Here is a 22,500-nt window from a genome sequence, read left to right as displayed (position 1 = left end):
AGCAAACAGGACCAAACAGGCCAGGAGAGTAACAACTAGGGACAGACTGAGACACAGCAAGGGCAGGAACAAGAACAGGAGAGATGCGGTGGCAGGGAACAGACTGAGACCCAGCAAGATCAGGAGCAGAAGCAGAAAAAAATTACCAGACTTATTCTGCGCGCAGTCCGAACACGCAGCCACGAAACGGCGCGTGTCACGCTCCTGAGTAGGCCACCAAAAGCGCTGGCGAATAGAAGCAAGAGTACCTCGAACGCCGGGATGGCCAGCTAACTTGGCAGAGTGAGCCCACTGAAGAACAGCCAGACGAGTAGAAACAGGAACGAAAAGAAGGTTACTAGGACAAGCGCGCGGCGACGCAGTGTGCGTGAGTGCTTGCTTAACCTGTCTCTCAATTCCCCAGACAGTCAACCCGACAACACGCCCAACAGGAAGGATCCCCTCGGGAACAGTAGAAGCCACAGAAGAACTAAAGAGACGGGATAAAGCATGAGGCTTGGTGTTCTTAGTACCCGGGCAATAAGAAATAACGAACTCAAAACGAGCGAAAAACAACGCCCAACGAACATGACGCGCATTCAGACGTTTGGCAGAACGGATGTACTCAAGGTTCCTTTGGTCAGTCCAAACGACAAAAGGAACGGTCACCCCCTCCAACCACTGTCGCCATTTGCCTAGGGCTAAACGGATGGCAAGCAGTTCACGGTTAGCCACATCATAGTTACGCTCCGACGGTGACAGGCGATGAGAAAAATACGCGCAAGGGTGGACCCCATCGTCAGTATCGGAGCGCTGGGACAGAATGGCTCCCACGCCCACCCCCGACGCGTCAACCTCGACAATAAACTGTTTAGTGACGTCAGGTGCAACAAGGATAGGAGCGGATGCAAAACGCTTCTTGAGGAGATCAGAACAACAATCATACGACAGGTGAGGAGGAAGGGAGTTGGTTCTGGACCGACTGAAGACCGTGCGCAGACCATGATATTCCTCCGGCACTCCTGTCAAATCACCAGGTTCCTCCTGTGAAGAGGGAGCAGAACAAACAGGAGAAATAGCAGACATTAAACACTTCACATGACAAGAAACGTTCCAGGAAAGGATAGAATTACTAGACCAATCAAAAGAAGGATTATGACACACAAGCCAGGGATGACCCAAAACAACAGGTGTAAAAGGTGAACAAAAAATCAAAAAGAAATGGTCTCACTATGGTTACCAGATACAGTGAGGGTTAAAGGTAGTGTTTCACATAATATACTGGGGAGAGGACTACCATCCAAGGCAAACATGACCGTGGGCTCCCTAACTGTCTGAGAGGAATGTCATGTTCCCGAGCCCAGGCTTCGTCCATAAAACAGCCCTCCGCCCCAGAGTCTATTAATGCACTGCAGGAAGCTGCCGATCCGGTCCAGCGTAGATGGACCGGTAAGGTAGTACAGGTACTTGACGGAGAGGACCGTCTAGTAGCGCTTATCAGTCGCCCTCCGCTTACTGATGAGCTCTGGCCTTTAACTGGACATGAAATGACAAAATGACCAGCGGAACCGCAATAGAGACAGAGGCGGTTGGTGATTCTCCGTTCCCTCTCCTTAGTCGAAATGCGAATACCCCCCAGCTGCATGGGCTCAACACTAGAGTCAGTGGGGAAAGATGGTAGTGTCGGAGAGAGGGGAGACACAGTTAACGCGAGCTCTCTTCTATGAGCTCGGTGACGAAGATCTACCCGTCGTTCAATGCGAATAGCGAGTTCAATCAAAGAATCCACGCTGGATGGAACCTCTCGAGAGAGAATCTCATCCTTAACCTTAGCGTGGAGTCCCTCCAGAAAACGAGCGAGCTACGCCTGCTCGTTCCAGTTACTGGAGGCAGCAAGAGTGCGAAACTCTATAGAGTAATCCGTTATGGATCGGTTACCTTGACATAGGGAAGACAGGGACCAGGAAGCTTCTTTCCCAAAAACTGAACGATCAAAAACCCTTATCATCTCCTCTTTAAAGTTCAGATAATCGTTAGTGCACTCAGCGCTTGCCTCCCAGATAGCTGTGCCCCACTGCCGAGCCCGACCAGTAAGGAGTGATATGACGTAGGCAATCCGAGCTCTCTCTCTGAGTATGTGTTGGGTTGGAGAGAGAACACTATATCACACTGGGTGAGAAAGGAGCGGCACTCAGTGGGCTGCCCAGAATAACATGGTGGGTTATTAACCCTAGGTTCCGGAGGCTCGGAAGACCCGGAAGTAGCTGGTGGCACGAGACGAAGACTCTGATACTGTCCTGAGAGGTCGGAGACCTGAGCGGCCAGGGTCTCAACGGCATGCCGAGCAGCAGACAATTCCTGCTCGTGTCTGCCGAGCATCGCTCCCTGGAACTCGAGAGTAGAGTAGAGAGAATCCATAGTCGCTGGGTCCATTCTTGGTCGGATCCTTCTGTTATGCAGGTGAATGAGGACCCAAAAGCGACTTGGCGAAAACAGAGTCTTTATTCCAGTAAAGGAAATATGCAATACTCCTAGACAAATCGGAGCGGTAAACAAAGCATAAAAAACAATTCCACTCGTAATGACGAGGACAGACTGGAGACTCGACCATAAACTGTAGGTTGCCTCGGGAAGGCACTGACCGTAGCAGATTCAGACACCTGCTCACCACGCAGCATCTGAGGGAAACACGACACGACAGGGCGAGACAAAGACACAGCACGGTGAACAATATACAAGGATCCGACAGGACAGAAACGGAAGACAAGGGGAGAAATAGGGACTCTAATCAGAGGACAAGATAGGGAACAGGTGTGGAAAGACTAAATGAGTGAGTAGGAGAATAGGAACAGCTGGGAGCAGGAACGGAACGATAGAGAGAAGAGAGAGAGGGAGGGAGAGAGAAAAAAGGGAATGAACCTAATAAGACCAGCAGGGGGAAAACGAACAGAAGGGAAAGCAAAATGACAAGACAATATAAGACAAAACATGACACTTAGGTCACTCGTTTTGTCAAGTCTAACATTCAATCGAACAGTAACTGAATGTCTCGAAGCCTGTCTGCCTGCTTTATTTAGCAAGCCACGGCCACGTGACTCAGGGTGTGCAGGAGCCATCCACTTTCGTGAATGGTACCTAATAATATATACAGTGTATTCGGGAAAGTATTCAGACCCCTGGACTTTTCCCACATTTTGTTACGTTACATACAGCCTTATTCTAAAATGGATTTTAAAAAAATAATAGACATCAATCCACATACAATACCCCATAATGACAAAGAAAAAACGGATTTATTAAAAATAAAAAACAGAAATACCTTATTTAAGTAAGTCTTCATACCCTTTGCTATGAGACTCGAAATTGAGCTTAGGTGCATCCTGTTTCCATTGATCATCTTTTAGATGAGTACACTTGTGGTAAATTCAATTGATTGAAAAGTTTGTGGTCATACGCACATCCTTAAAAACATTGGGATAATAAAGACTAGTAAAGAACAACAAGGCCCGCATACTGTTAAAGCTCCCAATTCACCGCTTTATTGACAACGTTTCCATCCGAAAGGGATCTTCGTCAGGTCAAACAAACAAACTGACAGATCACATCACAAAATATATAACATTTCACCTCACATGACCATTGCGGACATGACGCACGGTGGGTGCAAAAGAAATTTGTGCATCTCTAATAATTGAATAACAATGAGATGGGTACATGTAAACACAGCAAAAAAAGTATCGTCCTCCCACTGTCAACTGCTTTTCTTTTCAGAAAACTTAACATGTGTAAATATTGTATGAACATAACAAGATTCAACAACTGAGACAAACTGAACAAGTTCCACAGACATGTGACTAACAGAAATGGAATAATGTGTCCCTGAACAAAAGGGGGGTCAAAATCAAAAGTGACAGTCAGTATCTGGTGTGGCCACCAGCTGCATTAAGTACTACAGTGCATCTCCTCCTCATGGTCTGCACCAGATTTCTTCTGCTGTGAGATGTTACCCCACTCTTCCACCTAGGCACCTGCAAGTTCCTGGACATTTCTGGGGGGAATGGCCCTAGCCCTCACCCTCCGATCCAACAGGTCCCAGACATGCTCAATGGGATTGAGATCCAGGCTCTTCGCTGGCCATGGCAGAACACTGACAAATCGCGCACAGATCGAGCAGTATGGCTGGTGGCATTCTCAAACTGGAGGGTCATGTCAGGATGAGCCTGCAGGAAGGGTACCACATGAGGGAGGAGGATGTCTTCCCTGTATCTCATCATTGAGATTGCCTGCAATGACAACATGTTCAGTCCGATGATGCTGTGACACACCGCCCCAGACCATGATGGACCCTCCACCTCCAAATTGATCCCGCTCCAGAGTTCAGGCCTCGGTGTAATGCTCATTCCATTGACGATAAACGGGAATCCGACAATCACCCCTGGTGAGACAAAACCGTGACTCGTCAGTGAAGAGCACTTTTTACCAGTCCTGTCTGCCAGTCCAGCAACGGTGGATTTGTGCCCATAGGCATGCTTGCTCGTGATGTCTGGTGAGGACCTGCCTTACAACAGGCCTACAAACCCTCAGTCCAGCCTCTCTCAGCCTATTGAGGATAGTCTGAGCACTGATGGAGGGATTGTGCATTTCTGGTGTAACTCGGACAGTTGTTGTTGGCATCCTGTACCTGTCCCGCAGGTCTGATGTTCGGATGTACCGATCCTGTGCAGGTGTTGTTACACATGGTCTGCCACTGCGAGGACGAGTAGCTGTCCGCCCTGTCTCCCTGTCTTACAGTACGGACATTGCAATTTATTGCCCTGGCCACATCTGCAGTCCTCATGCCTTCTTGCAGCATGCCTAAGGCACGTTCACGCAGGTGAGCAGGCATCTTTCTTTTGATGTTTTTCAGAGTCAGTAGAAAGGCCTCTTTAGTGTCCTAAGTTTTCATAACTGTGACCTTAATTGCCTACCGTCTGTAAGCTGTTAGTGTCTTAATGACTGTTCCACAGGTGCACGTTCATTAATTGTTTATGAATCATTGAACAAGCATGGCAAACAGTGTTTAAACCCTTTACAATGAAGATCTGTGAAGTTATTTGGATTTTTACGAATAATCTTTGAAAGACAGGGTCCTGAAAAAGGGACGTTTCAAGTTTAGAAGTTCCAGAAAATAATATATATTTACAAAATGACCAAGTAGGTGACCTGGAAGGCAAGGCAAATCAAAATGACATATTCATGTAAGAAATGGTCTGATATCTCCTGTCATCAAATTCAATTGATCCAATTTGTAAGTCGCTCTGGATAAGAGCGTCTGCTAAATGACTTAAATGTAAATGTAAATTGGACATGATTTGGAAAGGCACACACCTGTCTATTTAATGTCACTTAGTTGACAGAGCATGTCAGAGCATAAACCAAGCCACAAGGTCAAAGGAATTGTTCATAGAGCTCCGAGACAGGATTTTGTCGAGGCGAAGATCTGGGGAAGCGTACCAAATAACTTCTGCAGCATTGAAGGTCCCCAAGAACACAGTGGCCTCCGACATTCTTCAATGGAAGAAGTTTTGAACCACCAGTACTCTTACTAGACCTGGTCGCATGGCCAAACTGAGCAATCAGGGGAGAATGGCCTTGGTCAGGGAGGTGACCAAGAATCTGATGGTCACTTTGACAGAGCTCAAGAAGGACAACCATCTCTGCAGCACTCCACCATTAAGGCTTTTATGGTAGTGGCCAGACGGAAGCCACTCCTCAGTAAAAGGTACTTCATAGCCCACTTAGAGTTTGCAAAAAGGCACCTAAAGGACTCTCAGACCATGCGAAACAAGATTCTCTGGTATGATGAAACCTAGATTGAACACTTTGGCCTGAATGTCAAACGTCACATCTGGATGAAACCTGGCACCATCCCTACGGTTGAAGCATGGTGGTGGCAGCATCATGCTGTGGGGATGTTTTTCAGTAGCAGCAAACATTTCTAAAAACCTGTTTTTGCTCTGTCATTATGGGGTATTGTGTGTAGATTGATGAGTGGGAAAAAATGATTTAATCCATTTTAGAATAAGGCTGTAACGTAACAAAACGTGAAAAAAGTCAAGGGGTTTGAATACTTTTCAAATGCACGGTATAATTGAAGGGTATTCCACGTTAAAACTGTCCAAATATTTTGATATGCAATGATTTTAAAAGCTTTGTTTTTCCTTTTGCCACCCTTGGGAAACTTTTTTGCTACTCCACTTATCCAGAATTCCCTGGTTGTGATATATGCTGATGTAGTGGGAGTTCTTTATAGAACATAGAAGATTCTAGAGAATTACATTCCCACGGGATTCCTTACCCTGACAGCTGGATGACAATGGATCCTCCTCTCCATCCTTCTATCTTCACCCTCTTTCCTCTCCTCCTCTCATCTCTCATTCTCTCCTGTCTCTCTCCAGTCTTCACTCAGTGGAAGGAGATTATAAAGCTTGGAGCTCTCCACATCCCCTCCTCCCTCTATTCCTGTTGATGACTCTCTGTGGATATACCGACAAACACATGCACGATGCACACGCGGTCTAATGACATAAGCGCAGATAAATGCTCAATACTAAGTCTGCAGAAAGCACACACACACAAACACACACAGACACACACAGACAGGCTTAAAGCTCTGATATGGCAGTGCTGTCTGGAAACATCTTCCTCAGTCGCTGAAGGGAGGAGCTGACGACACACACCTCAGTGTGCTGAAGGAGAAGACCGCTAACAAATATGGCTATAGGAAAAGACTAAACGGCTTGTAGATCTTGGGACTATGCTGTGACTTCAAAGGGTTGTACAGGGGGAGGGTGAGAACACATACAGTGCCCTTGGAAGTTTTACACATTTTGTTACGTTACAGCCTCATTCTAAAATCTATAAAATCTATTTTTCCCTCATCAATCACAGTACCCCATAAAGACAAAGTGAAAACAGATTTGACATTTTTGCAAATGTAGTAAAAATAAAATACCTTATTTACATAAGTATTCAGACCCTTTGCTATGAGACTCGAAATTGAGCTCAGGTGCATCCTGTTTCCATTGATCAAGGGCCTTGGTCAGGGAGGTGATCAAAAACCCGATGATCACTCTGACAGAGCTCCAGAGTTCCTCTGTGGAGATAGGATTAACTTCCAGAAGGACAAACATCTCTGCAGCATTCCACCAATCAGGCCCTTATGGTGGAGTGGCCAGACGGAAGCCACTCCTCAGTAAATGGCACATGAAAGCCGCTTGGAGTTTGCCAAAAGGCAACTAAAGACTCGCTGACCATGAGAAACAGGATTCTCTGGTCTGATGAAATACATATTGAACTCTTTGGCTTGAATGCCAAGCGTCACAGTGGAGCATGGTTGTGGCAGCATCTTGCTGTGTTTATCAGCGGCAGGGACTGGGAGATTAGTCAGGATCGAAGGAAAGACGAATTAAGCAAAGTACAGAGACTAGTCAGGATCGAAGAAAAGATGAACTGAGCAAAGTTCTGGACTTGAACCCGATCTAACATTTCTGGAGACCTGAGAATAGCTGTTTAGCGACGCGCCCCATCCAACCTGGCAGAGCTTGAGAGGATCTGCAGAGAAGAATGCAAGTGTTCCAAGGTTGTAGCGTCATACCCAAGAAGACTCGAGGCTGTAATCACTGAGTAAAGGGTCTGAATACTTATGTAAAAAAAATATTTAAGTTTATTTTACTTTATACATTTGCACAAAAAAAATAAAAACCTGTTTTTTCTATGTCATGATGGGGTATTGTCTGTAGATTGATGGGGGAAGGGGGGCGGCATTTTTAAAATCCATTTTAGAGTAGAGGTTGTAGCATGACAAAACGGAAGAAGAGTGAATATTTTTTTTTACAGTAAACATTACACTCACAAAAGTTACAAAAATAATAAAGACATTTCAAATGTTATGTCTATATACAGTGTTGTAATGATGTGCAAATAGATACAAATAGATACAAATAAAGTACAAAAGGGAAAATAAATAAACATAAATAAACATAAATATTGGTTGTATTTACAATGGTGTTTGTTCTTCACTGGTTGTCCTTTTCTTGTGGCAACAGGTCACAAAGCTTGCTGCTGTGATGGCACACTGTGGCATTTCACCCAGTAGATATGGGAGTTTACCAAAATCAGGTTTGTTTTCAAATTCTTTGTGGATCTGTGTAATCTGAGGGAAATATGTGTCTCTAAAATGGTCATACATTTAGCAGGAGGTTAAGAAGTGCAGCTCAGTTTCTCTCTCTCTCTCTCTCTCTCTCTCTCTCTCTCTCTCTCTCTCTCTCTCTCTCTCTCTCTCTCTCTCTCTCTCTCTCTCTCTCTCTCTCTCTCTCTCTCTCTCTCTCTCTCTCTGCATGTGTGTGCGGGGTATTGGGGTGGGCTTGGGGGCCTTGGCAGTTCATAGCCCTCTTGATTAGCAGAGGGAAGGCAACAGTGCTCGTTTGAGAGAGTGAAATCATGTGTGTGTGCGCGTGTGTGTGATACACTAGGGGCAGCAGTCAGTCCGCCACAACAACAACATAGGCCTTATGCTAATGAATGCTTGTTCTCTCTCCCCTCTTTCTCCCTCTCCCTCTGACTCTCTCCCTTTGCCTCTCTCACTTCCTCTCTCTCTCTCTCTCTCTCTTTCTCCCTCTCTCTCTCTCTTTCTCCCCCTCTCTTTTCTCTTGCAGACAGCCCTGCTGTCAATCTACTGCTTCAATCACAGGTGGCATGACCTGAGGAGATGGATGGAGGTGAAGATGTGACATAGGTCAGGGCTGGGTAGATAGCTTAGGAGGTTGGTGGCACCTTCATTGGGGAGAACGGACTTGGTAATGGTAATTGCTGGAGGGAAATGTGTGGAATGGTATCAAAGACATCAAACATGGTTTCCTTAAACATTCAAATAGAATTTAGAATATGACCATTTTCACATATAACACACAAACAGACATAATACACTGACATACAGTATTAACCAGATAAATACTCTAATAGTCCAAAAGTATATATTGATTCCTTCATCTACCATAGTCCCTCCCTGCACAACCTTCCAATTTATTATATTTAAATAGTTAAAATAGTATTGTTTGCATATATATTTTGAACGGTTTCTGGTTTGCTCAGATACATTTTTCAAATTCTTTATTGCTCTAAATCAAAATGTTATTTGGACTAGTCCTCTTTTCTGTCTTTGTAACACATAGATGTGGACAATTTATTCTAGTATTTACTTAATGTCTGTCTCTTACCAACTGAATAGTGTTGTGAATAGAGTTTGGCTGTTTTAAATGGTGTACATTGTGAAATAAAATGAGCATGTTCTTTTTAAATTATTGTGTTGATTGATGGCCAGCCAAGTGTCACACCCTGATCTGTTTCACCTGTCTTTGTGATTGCCTCCACCCCCCTCTAGGTTTCTCCCATCTTCCCCATTATCCCCTGTGTATTTACACCTGTGTTCTCTGTTTGTCTGTTGCCAGTTCATCTTGTTTGTCAAGTCAACCAGCATTTTGTCTCAGCTACTTTTCCCCCAGTCTCTTTTTTCCGCCCTCCTGGTTTTGACCCTTGCTTGTCCTGTCTCTGAGCCCGCCTGCCTGACTACTCTGTCTGCCTGCCATCCTGTACCTTTGCCCCACCTCCGGATTACCGACCTCTGCCTGACCTGACCCTGAGCCTGCCTGCCATCCTGTACCTTTGCCCCTACTCTGGATTATCAACCCCTGACGGCCTTGACCTGTCGTTTGCCTGCCCCTGTTGCTGTAATAAACATTTACTTTGACACAGTCTGCATCTGGGTCTTACCTTCAAACCTGATAGTACGAACTGGCCATGACTGACCCAGCAGTCCCGGGACAGCTGCGCGACACCATCTCCTCTCAAGGAGCAACCATCTGGAGGCACGAGGAACTGCTTCGTGGCCTTAGGGAGGGGGTCCAAAAGTTGGCTGAACGCCATGACTGGGCATTGTATATTTTGCTGGAGCAACTGTGGTAACCCCACTGCCCCTCAGTAACTCAGTAACTAGCAGTACCATCTCATCGGTCACTCCACCTTTTCGGGAGCTCCCCCCGGAACGCTTCAATGGAGAGCCGATCAACTGTCAGGTGTCTCTAGCGAAGGGTGCTCTCATTTTCGAGCTTCAGCCCTCCTCCTTCCCCCGGATTGCTCCAAGATTGCCTCTCTCATCACGCTGATGTCTGGGAGGGCTCTCACCTGGGCTACTGCTGTATGGGAACAACAGTTGGTCATATGCGTTACTCTGGAGGGGTTCGCGGGGAGGTGAATGTTTTTTACGCCCCATTCTCCGGGAGAAAAGCTGCCCGGAAACTAATCCAGCTTCGGCAGGACTCCCACTGTGTGGCAGATGGTGTGGATTTCCGCACGTTGGCAGCAGAGAGTGTTTGGACCCAGGAAGCACTGTTCGATATGTTCCTGCACGGCGTCTTGGAGGAGGACAAGCTTGCAGCTCGGGAGTTACCTACGGATCTCGATTCCCTCATCGCTTTGACCATCTGAATCGATGGGCGACTACAGGAATGACGGAGGGAGAGGATATTTGACTTTGCCTGCACTTCCAGGGATTCCATCTTGCCTCCGAGTCATCCCGGAAGTCCCCGACGATCTCGTTGCCGAGAGAATCTGAGGCTTTACTGACCTTCCCCGATAATTTTTTTATTTTTTTATCTTTATTTAACTAGGCAAGTCAGTTAAGAACAAATTCATATTTTCAATGACAGCCTAGGAACAGTGGGTTAACTGCCTTGTTCAGGGGCAGAACGACAGATTTGTACCTTGTTAGCTTGGGGGTTTGAACTTGCAACCTTCCGGTTACTAGTCCAACACACTAACCACTAGGCTACCCTGCCGCCCCAGTTGCCGAAGACGGCTGAGCCACCGCTTCCCGAGCCTATGCAACTAGGTAACCAGCGGAACGGTAATACAGGATCAACACGAAGAGTTGTCTGTATTGCGGGACTCTTGGTAATTTTGTGTCCTCTTGTCCTTTAAAAAGACCAGGTTCACTGGTAGGAGTGACTACTCTGGTGGGCCATATGGAGAGCTTTCTTGCTTTCCTTGCTCGCACCCCTTTTCATGCCATTCTGCTGTGGGGAAAGCAGTCTAGATCTCTCCGGGGTCCTCATTGACTCTGGGACCGATGAGAGCTTTTAGGATGCTGCCCTGGCTTCCACTCAGCCCCTTTCTTCTCCCATGGATGTTAGAGCGCTGGATGGGCGATCTATAGGCCGCATCATTCATATTACCACTCCCATCAACCTACAGGTGTCAGGGAATCACAGCAAGACTATTCAATTCCTGCTCATGAAGTCTCCTCAGATTCCAGTGGTTTTGGGATTCTCCTGGCTCCAGCGACACAATCCACCTCATCAACTGGTCTACTGGTGCCATCATGGGCTGGAGTCCATTGTGAAGACGGCGCAACTTTCCCCGGGACGTATTCATGGGGGCTCGGAAGATGCCCCGGACCTCTCCATCATTCCAGCAGAATACCAGGACTTTCGGGAGGTGTTCAACAAGGCCCGGGCCACTACACTTCTACCGCACCGACCATATGACTGCGGGATTGACCTTTCCCCTAGCACCACTCCGCCCCGGGGACAACTGTACTTGCTATCGGGACCGGAGACCAAGGCTATGGGCACCCACATTCAGTACTCCCTAGCTGCAGGATTTATATGTCTTTCATCCTCTCCCGCCGGTGCAGGGTTCTTTGTGGAGAAGAAGGACAAGAGCCTATGCCCGTACATCAACTACCGGGAACTCAATGGCATAACGGTGAAGAGCTACCCGCTACCACTCATCTCCTCGGCCTTCGAGCCACTCCAGGGGGCCACTGTGTTTTCCAAGCTGGATCTACGGAACGCCTACCACCTGGTGCAGATACGGGAGGGGAATGAGTGGAAGACCGCCTTCAATGCGGCCAGAGGCCACTAAGTAATTGGTCATGCCATTTGTCCTCCCCAATGCCCCTGCTGTGTTCCAGGCTCTGGTAAATGATGTCCTCTGCAACATGTTGAACTGGTTCATCTTCGTCTACATTGATGACATCTTTGTCTTCTCCCACTCCCCCTAAAAACATGTACTCGACGTATGACAGGTTCTTAATAATAATAATAATATGCCATTTAGCAGACGCTTTTATCCAAAGCGACTTACAGTCATGTGTGCATACATTCTACGTATGGGTGGTCCCGGGGATCGAACCCACTACCCTGGCGTTACAAGCGCCATGCTCTACCAACTGAGCTACAGAAGGACCACACTTCAAGGTTCTTCAATACCAGAGACATCCTGGACCCAGGCCTCATCGTGAATTTCCAACGCCAACACCCCGGTCAACCAGGTATGCGCCCAGGTAGGACGCCAGCCTCCTAATTTCACTTGCTAATGCATTTCCCCATAACACAGAACAATAGTTCACCTGACTCCCAATTAATGCTTGGGTTGTTCGCTTAAGAATCTTTCCCGGTAAATATTTAGCTATCCATCTGATCATGCATGCATGTAATATATATATATTTTACATAGATTAGTTATTTGAGATGCTGCACCCCAAGAATTTTGGTTTCTGCCACTTCCTCAATTTTTACTCCCCTCGTACTTAATTGTATTCCATGCTGTGTTGACCTTTCCTGGTAGAACAGACCAACAACCTTGGTTTTCTTGGTGTTCAAACAAAACAATTTTGTTCCGCCAAACCCACTCCCTGATATTAACCAAATCTACTTGTAGAGCTTGCTATATGCAAGAGCCTATGCCCGTGCATCAACCGATTGTCTTGATGTATAAATTGTAGTATCATCTGCAAATATAGTAGCTTGAGTTTCAGATAAGGCATAAGGAAGGTCGTTGGTATATACACTGCTCCAAAAAAGGGAACACTAAAATAACACATCCTAGATCTGAATGAATGAAATATTTTTATGAAATACTTTTTTCTTTACATAGTTGAATGTGCTGACAACAAAATCACACAAAAATTATCAATGGAAATCAAATTTATCAACCCATGGAGGTCTGGATTTGGAGTCACACTCAAAATTAAAGTGGAAAACCACACTACAGGCTGATCCAACTTTGATGTAATGTCCTTAAAACAAGTCAAAATGAGGCTCAGTAGTGTGTGTGGCCTCCACGTGCCTGTGTGACCTCCCTACAACACCTGGGCATGCTCCTGATGAGGTGGCGGATGGTCTCCTGAGGGATCTCCTCCTAGACCTGGACTAAAGCATCCGCCAACTCCTGGACAGTCTGTGGTGCAACGTGGCGTTGGTGGATGGAGCGAGACATGATGTCCCAGATGTGCTCAATTGGATTCAGGTCTGGGGAACGGGCGGGCCAGTCCATAGCATCAATGCCTTCCTCTTGCAGGAACTGCTGACACACTCCAGCCACATGAGGTCTAGCATTGTCTTGCATTAGGAGGAACACAGGGCCAACCGTACCAGCATATGGTCTCACAAGGGGTCTGAGGATCTCATCTCGGTACCTAATGGCAGTCAGGCTACCTCTGGCGAGCACATGGAAGGCTGTGCGGCCCCTCAAAGAAATGCCACCCCACACCATGACTGACCCACCGCCAAATCTGTCATGCTGGAGGATGTTGCAGGCAGCAGAACATTCTCCACGGCGTCTCCAGGCTCTCCTTGCACAAAGACGGAGGTAGCGGTCCTGCTGCTGGGTTGTTGCCCTCCTACGGCCTCCTCCACGTCTCCTGATGTACTGGCCTGTCTCCTGGTAGCGCATCCATGCTCTGGACACTACGCTGATAGACACAGCAAACCTTCTTGCCACAGCTCGCATTGATGTGCCATCCTGGATGAGCTGCACTACCTGAGCCACTTGTGTGGGTTGTAGACTCCGTCTCATGCTACCACTAGAGTGAAAGCACCGCCACCATTCAAAAGTGACCAAAACACCAGCCAGGAAGCATAGGAACTGAGAAGTGGTCTGTGGTCACCCCCTGCAGAACCACTCCTTTATTGGGGGTGTCTTGCTAATTGCCTATAGTTTCCACCTGTTGTCTATTCCATTTGCACAACAACATGTGAAATGTATTGTCAATCAGTGTTGCTTCCTAAGTGGACAGTTTGATTTCACAGAAGTGTGATTGACTTGGAGTTACATTGTGTTGTTTAAGTGTTCCCTTTATTTTTTTGAGCAGTGTATTAAGTAAATTAGGGGCCCAAGGCAGCTGCCCTGCAGTATTCCACAGTTTAAAGCATGAGGGGAATAAAACGACCCATTGATATAGGTGGACTGTTTCCTGTCAGTTAGATGACAGATTGACTGTACCCAATTCAATGCTGCCTCCATAATGCAATAATTTTGCACTAAATAAAATGCTACACTGAAATCTAAAAATAATACACCCACAAACCTGCCATTTTCCATAGCATTGAGCCATTGGTCAGTCAGTGATGGAAGAGGTTCAGGAGTGAGGGATAGAAAGAGAACAAGGAGTAGTAGAGGTCAGAGGTGGGTGGATAAAGAGAGGAAGAGAAGGATAGATAAAGAAGAGATGGATAGAAGGAGATATAAAGGGGAAGAAGAAGGTCCCCAGAGACAAATCTTCAGGAAGGAACAATGATATATATAAACTTCTGGACTACTGATGCTATGTATTGGCCAGTGAGAGGCTTTGAAGCCACCGGTCGGCCATATTTGAACTCCCCAGAAGAAGCAGAAGGACAAAATGACATGTACTTGAGTATTTATGTTGTAGTGGGGACAGTAACATAAAAAGAATACTTTAAGGAAAGCAAAATTGTACACCTCTTCAAGGAACCCCCACTGGTGATCAATAAGAGTGGTCACAATATTGGGGACAGCTTGGTGAGATCTGACCTGATCCCTTGAGCCCACTCAGACACTCTTGACATCCATTCCAAATGGGAACTACAAATGTGGCTCATGCGCACAGTGCAATAGCACTACAAAAACATCCTTCTCAGATATCCACATACATATCTAAAAATTCCTGTTAGGGGTATCATCTCATGCAAGACAAAGGGAGTAATCTATTTCATCACCCTTCTTATGAACAATTATATTTTCTGTGAACAGGTCTTGAAAATGAATGTATTCTTTCTACAGCTTATCAGACCAATACCCTGTTGATGATGCTTATTATGCACTATGGTTGAACCAGAATATTACAAAAACATTTAATGAAATTGGAAATATTTAAATATATAGGTAACATTTTTCAGAAACAATAATGTTAATGTTATGCTAATGCTAATGATAACAATGACATAATTTTTTCAATATGCTGTGAGCTATTGTCTCTTAACAGTTTCACTTGGTTCATTCTGATCAAACTACTGTAGCAATTATGACACACCCCTAATTGCACTGTTTGTCTACATAAACTGGTTCTAGCATTCATGACATTACCCTGTTTGTCTACATAAACTGGTTCAAGCATTCATGACATTACCCTGTTTGTCTACATAAACTGGTTCAAGCATTCATGACATTAACCTGTTTGTCTACATAAACTGGTTCAAGCATTCATGACATTACCCTGTTTGTCTACATAAACTGGTTCAAGCATTCATGACATTACCCTGTTTGTCTACATAAACTGGTTCAAGCATTCATGACATTACCCTGTTTGTTTACATAAACTGGTTCAAGCATTCATGACATTACCCTGTTTGTCTACATAAACTGGTTCAAGCATTCATGACATTACCCTGTTTGTCTACATAAACTGGTTCAAGCATTCATGACATTACCCTGTTTGTCTACATAAACTGGTTCAAGCATTCATGACATTACCCTGTTTGTCTACATAAACTGGTTCAAGCATTCATGACATTACCCTGTTTGTCTACATAAACTGGTTCAAGCATTCATGACATTACCCTGTTTGTCTACATAAACTGGTTCAAGCATTCATGACATTAACCTGTTTGTCTACATAAACTGGTTCAAGCATTCATGACATTACCCTGTTTGTCTACATAAACTGGTTCAAGCATTCATGACATTACCCTGTTTGTCTACATAAACTGGTTCAAGCATTCATGACATTACCCTGTTTGTCTACATAAACTGGTTCAAGCATTCATGACATTACCCTGTTTGTCTACATAAACTGGTTCAAGCATTCATGACATTACCCTGTTTGTCTACATAAACTGGTTCAAGCATTCATGACATTACCCTGTTTGTCTACATAAACTGGTTCAAGCATTCATGACATTACCCTGTTTGTCTACATAAACTGGTTCAAGCATTCATGACATTACCCTGTTTGTCTACATAAACTGGTTCAAGCATTCATGACATTACCCTGTTTGTCTACATAAACTGGTTCAAGCATTCATGACATTACCCTGTTTGTCTACATAAACTGGTTCAAGCATTCATGACATTACCCTGTTTGTCTACATAAACTGGTTCAAGCATTCATGACATTACCCTGTTTGTCTACATAAACTGGTTCAAGCATTCATGACATTACCCTGAAGAAGACACAGTGATGCCATAAAATTGTTGTTTCTTTCCCTAATAAATGACTGGGACCTGATATATATGGTGTGCGACTTTGTTTTTGTGGCTTACAGTTTGTTCTCGGTTAGTCAGCACATCCACACCACATAATTTTCTCTGAGTGTGCGCCAGCTCATGCTTTTTATTGGACTGACCATGTCAACATCATACTTTCTAAATCTTAGCTCGTAGTCATCATCATGAATCAGGTTGACAATCTACTGGCAAATCCTTTTCAATCCTTGTAATATGAAGAGAAATTATAGATAAAATGTATCAGTGCTCATCGGCCATACACATTACACAACAAGTTGGAAATCTCAAATTCAACAATGAGTGGTTTGGAAGGAATCAATGGCTAACTGCAAGCATTGCAAATTAATCACTAGCCTGCTATTCAGTGGAGAGGCTGTGTGGTCCAAGTCTGGGTTTAACTTCTTAGGGCTAGGCCCCTTTTCTCTCCACTTCCTGCCTGAATGACGTTCCCAAAGTAAACTGCCTGTAGCTCAGGTCCTGAAGCCAGGATATGCACATAATTGGTACCATTGGAAAGAATATTTTCTTTTTTGAGAGACCATCCTCTTAGAAATGCAAGAGAAAGGTTATATTGAAAACTCCCTGGATGCAATTCCTATGGCTTCCACGGGGTGTTTGCAGTCTATGTTCAAGGTTTCAGGCTTGTAACTTCAAAATTGAATAACAAATAACAGTTTAAGTAGAAAGACACAGTCTTGGAAATTCGTGTTTGCGCACGCCATGAAGACATTACGCACCTGTTAAAATCGGTTTCCTATTGAACATACTTCTTTCCGAGATAAATATTATAGTTTGATAACATTTTAGGGTATCTGAGGAGTACATAGAAACATAGTTTGACTTGTTGAAACAAAGTTTAGGGGTAGATTTTCAGATTCCTTTCTTTGCAAGTTGAACGAGTGGATTAGTCAAATTGATTGCACCAACTAAACAGACTTTTTGGGATATAAAGAAGGATTTCATCTAACAAAACAACACTACATGTTATAGCTGGGATCCATTGGATGACACATCAGAAGAAGATTTTTAAAAAGTAAGTGAATATTTAACTGTTATATGTGAATGTATGAAACCTGTGCCGGCGGAAAAATATCTTGACGTGGGGCACCATCCTCAAACAATCGCATGGCATGTTTTCGCTGTAATAGCTACTGTAAATCGGACAGTGCAGTTAGATTAACAAGAATTTAAGCTTTCAGCCGATTTAAGACCTAAATGTTTAAAATCCATAATATTTATGATTATTGATTTGAATTGCGCGCCCTCCAGTTTTACCAGAAGTTGTCCTGCTAGCGGGACACCTACCTTTATTTAGGGTCTCTTGTCAAAGCTTAAAAGGATAAACAATCACATGCAACACCATGGGCCAGAAAAGGTTGAATACATTGACCATGCTGTCAATCCAGCATGACTTCTGCTGCCTTCAAAACAACTGGAAACTCGGAACTGGGAAATCTCAGACTTCAGTGAGTTCAAGACAACTGGAACTCTGAAAATATCAAGCTCCGACTGGGAAAGTATGTTTTGAACGCTCATCCAACTCAGAATTCCAAGTCGGGGACTCTGGCCTCTTTCTAGAGCTCTGACCTAAAGATACTGACGTCATAATTCAACCTTGTTCTTTTTCCAGAGTTCCCAGTTGTTTTGAAAGCACCATAAATCCAGAGAATGCCAGACGTTGATGACAATGTTTGAAGACAACATTTGCCCACAAGAAGGACCACCGCGCCACCTTCCTGTTTAAGTGAGCACAGCAAGGTGAGCCCAAAAATGTATTGTGTACTGCTGCATAAATTATGTAATATGCCAGGGATGTATACTGTAGCTAAGAAAGTAATACTAAGTGTATGTTGTGTAGTAAGCTGTTAGTAGCCCATGTGCCTCACCCTAATAATTTGGTCCCTTTCCCCATCATAACTTGGTGGTGCATACTGTTCTGACTTGGTGGTGCAAATGTAGCCTAGAACCAGTTTTAGAGAAATGTAATCATTGAATATTGTAATAGCTTTCATTGTCTGCTTATATCGGGAGCCGAAGATGTGGATGTCGATTATTAAGGCAGCCCCCTGTACCTCACTGATTCAGAGGGGTTGGGTTAAATGCAGAAGATACTTTTCAGTTGAATGCATTCAGTTGTACAACTGACTAGGTATCTGTCACATTCTGACCTTAGTTCCTTTGTTTTGTCTTTGTTTTAGTATGGTCAGGGCGTGAGTTGGGGTGGGCAGTCTATGTTATTTTTTCTATAATTTGGGATTTCTGTGTTTGACCTGGTATGGTTCTCAATCAGAGGCAGCTGTCAATCGTTGTCCCTGATTGAGAACCATACTTAGGTAGCCTGGTTTCACCTTTGACTTGTGGGTGATTATTTTCTGTTCTGTGTTTTGTGTGTATTCACCGTACAGGACTGTTTCGGTTTCATTTCGTTCTCTTTGTTGTTTTATTCGTTAGTGTTCTGAGTTATAATAAATATCATGAACACTTACCACGCTGCGCATTGGTCTTCCGATCCTTCCTACTACTCCTACTCCTCCTCCTCGTCCCTTCCCCATTTATTTATCCTACAGTTGTGACTTGGTGTACAGGGAGAACACTGTAAGAACGGCCCATGTTCTGAATTCTCACGCTGTACATTTCAAAAGTGCTGAACAAATAGTTACATTGACTATGTCCATCTTAGCTCGCTCATTAATGTCTTAATCAAAATGATGGATTGCGTTTTATCCGCTCATCATCCCCTTATGCCATAGTTTGTACATCTCAATTGTCAGTAGAAACCACATTTGTTTCAGCAAGTCAGCCATATCAGCAATGTTTTATAAAAGGCAGTAAATGAGGCTGAACTCTTTCGCTGCCAGACAAGGCTCCGCTGATAGCCAGGTGTAGCAGTGGTAAGGGTTCATGCCATGGTGCTGAAAAGAAACCTCTACTGTTGGGACAGCTTTATGTAGGACCTAACCGTTTGTGGGCACAGTTTTTCACTGTTATAGTGCAATTAATGTTATTTTTAGTGTTGTGTAGTGGCTTTGCTGGCATGCATCTAAAAACATTTTTTGTTTGTTTGCCACACCAATATATACATGCTAAAATCTCCACTGGCAACCCTACTCATGGGATCAAAAGTCCTGCACATTCCTGCATACTAAGTAGCTCTCCAGGAGGAGAGTTAGTCACCTTTGAAGGGTACTTCTCAGCACCAGTAGGGTACCTCTCTGTAAGAAATGGGGTGTCCAATACTGGGAATAATGTGCCAAAGATTTTCTGCTCATAAGAGCTCATTTGTTTCTCTATCTCTATCCAACTCGTGGATGTGTGTAGTTCTATCCTTCTCTTTCAGATACGGCTGTGTGGCCATGCAGCGTCAACATTCAGCTCAGGTCTCAGGTTCAGAATGAATCTATAGTTCTGGTTCCCTCACACATTCATTTTCCCAGCCAGGGAACGACTTGTCACAAAACTTATTAACAGTATGGTACTCAGAGGAAATGGACACGCCTTAATATTCACTAAGGATATGCAACCGCCTGATTCAGCATCTAACACGCACTAGTGCTTCCACATACGCACAACACCACCACCCTTGACGGCTATACAAACTCCAAACATACTCATGGTACATTGCTAATCAATCACCTCTGGTCACACTTTGTTGTGCCTGGAGAATATCTGTCATGAGAGAGTGCAGCCAGGGAAGTAGTGGACGACATCACTTTCCCTGCAGATTTGGGACAGGAAGTCAATTACTCTAGGTTCCAACTGTGTCAAACTGAAGAAAATACATTCCAACATCCTGGATGAAATGAGGTGGGAAATTCTCATTGAAACCAATGGAAACTGTCCAACTCATGAATGTGAGTTGATTGGTTAAATGGATTAGGTTGGAATTGAGTTCACCCCAACCCTGACCTCCATTTATCATCATGGAGAGTCTATAATGTATGAAACGAATAAGCAATGGCAGCAGGCTATCCTTTCCCATTCTTTACTACATAGGTGTGTGTGTGTGTGTGTGTGTGTGTGTGTGTGTGTGTGTGTGTGTGTGTGTGTGTGTGTGTGTGTGTGTGTGTGTGTGTGTGTGTGTGTGTGTGTGTGTGTGTGTGTGTGTGTGTGTGTGTGTGTGTGTGTGTGTGTGTGCGTGCGCGTGTGTGTGTGTGTACCCAAGAAATATTATTATCTTCCAGGTACTGGAAAGTAAAACAAGGAAAATTCTCCCTCGTGAAGGCCATTTTAAGTTTAGGGTTGGGTTTAGGTTTAGCGGTTAGGGTTAGTTAATTAGGGTTAGCGGTTAGGTTTAGGGTAAGGGTTGGTAGTTATAGTAGTAGTAGTGCTAGTGCTAGTAGTAGTAGTAGTGCTAGTAGTAGTACTAGTAGTAGTAATAGTACTAGTAATAATAGTGATAGTAGTAGTAATAGTAGTAATTGTAGCAATAGTAGCAGTAGTAGTAGTATTAGTAGTAATAGTAGTACTAGTAATAATAATAGTAATAGTAGTTGTAATAGTAATACTAGAAGTAGTAATTGTAGCAATAGTAGGAGTAGTAGTAATAATAATAATAGTAATAGTAGTTGTAATAGTAATACTAGAAGTAGTAATTGTAGCAATAGTAGCAGTAGTAGTAATAGTAGTAGTAGTAGTAGTAGCAATAGTAGTAGTAATAATAATAATAGTAGTAGTAGTGCTAGTAGTAGTAGTAGTAATAATAATAATAATAATAGTAGTAGCAGTAGTAGCAGCCTGCTACTGCACTGCAGTAGTAACGGAGTAACGACTGATAGCATGTTTGGCATTACAACATGGCTGAGTACTCCATCCTTCCCAGCTCATCATCATCTACAGCTGGAGAGTATACAGACAGTGCAGTGCTATACAGACAGTGCCAAACCAGACTCCAGCATCATGCGCTCATAAACAACTACAGCATCCATCCACATCCGTCTCTCACCATCTTAATTATTTTCCAGGGTGATAAATGTCCACAGCAGATTGTAATTAAGTCCAGCAGCACTGTCTTATCTTACCATTGTAAAACTAGAACAAACTCCCTCTCGCTCTTCCTACTGCGGAGTAATGGATCACATTGAGTGCTTTTCCAGGAGCGCTACTGTATATTGCAGGCTGCAGCAGTGCCAATACAGGAACACTATATTACAGCCAGGAGTCCAACTACAAAAAGACAAGGGGAAAGATCAGGGACTTTCTGACAATAGACATCATGCCTGATGCCATTCTATACACTTGAACTTGCTGTTTTAGTTGATGACCCCAGAGGATCAATCTGCAATGTATCCCTTTTAAATCTGTCTACTAAGAGGGTAAAACCCCCAACCCGGTGAATATTTCCCCTGACTTCAGCAGCAGTGGGGGTTTGGAGTGAGTGATGTAAGCACTGTCAGTTTCAGCACCTCAGTCAGCGCCTAACTCTCCATCCATCCCACACACACACACACACACACACACATGGTCAATAATACCTATCACAGGGGATTGTAGACCATGGGAAAATAAGAGCTGATCAATATACTGCAGCTAGAGCATGTTCTATAGGGAATCATAACCTGACCTTTGACCTCTCCACACTCATGCATGCAGGCACGCACATACCTTGTAGCATGACAATAATGTTATTCCTTGACTTGCTTCTCTCCTATTTCACATTGTTCTTCATCTTGACCTTTCTCTGCTGCCAGTATGTGTTATAGTTAGCAACTGAAGGCTCCCTCACCTCGTTTACAGACTGGCTACTTTGGCGTGAGTGTGCGCGTGAGACAGGTCTGAAACAGTGGCTGTCGGTGCAATGGGGAGTAATGGGGAGCGACTCCACACTATCTGTCCCGACTGTCTGTTTCTGCTGTAGCTGACTTGCTTTTTCTAATCGGTGTACTTTGCAGCTTGACACGTCAAATGTAAATGAGTCCACAGTGAAGGAAGGGGGAGAATATGGCCTGAAGAGATCAT

General features: G+C 44.3%; 1 protein-coding gene across 2 annotated transcripts in view; it reads right to left on the bottom strand.

Moving 5' to 3' along the window:
* The window catches only part of LOC124047798 (rabphilin-3A-like), a 42,568-nt gene that overhangs the window by 19,409 nt on the left and 659 nt on the right, over nt 1-22,500 (bottom strand). The window contains exon 2 of one of the 2 annotated variants that reach the window (XM_046368109.1): nt 6,317-6,494. The exons of the other annotated variant lie outside the window; for it this stretch is intronic. Coding sequence (XP_046224065.1) covers nt 6,317-6,396 — 80 coding nt within the window. The 5' untranslated portion in view covers nt 6,397-6,494. The remainder of the gene's footprint in view (nt 1-6,316; nt 6,495-22,500) is intronic. 2 annotated transcript variants of the gene reach the window in all.

Source organism: Oncorhynchus gorbuscha, linkage group LG11 (assembly GCF_021184085.1).
Source record: "Oncorhynchus gorbuscha isolate QuinsamMale2020 ecotype Even-year linkage group LG11, OgorEven_v1.0, whole genome shotgun sequence".
NCBI lineage: Eukaryota > Metazoa > Chordata > Actinopteri > Salmoniformes > Salmonidae > Oncorhynchus > Oncorhynchus gorbuscha.
The sequence above is the reverse complement of the archived record's forward strand: the minus strand, read 5'-3'. Positions and strand labels throughout refer to the sequence as shown.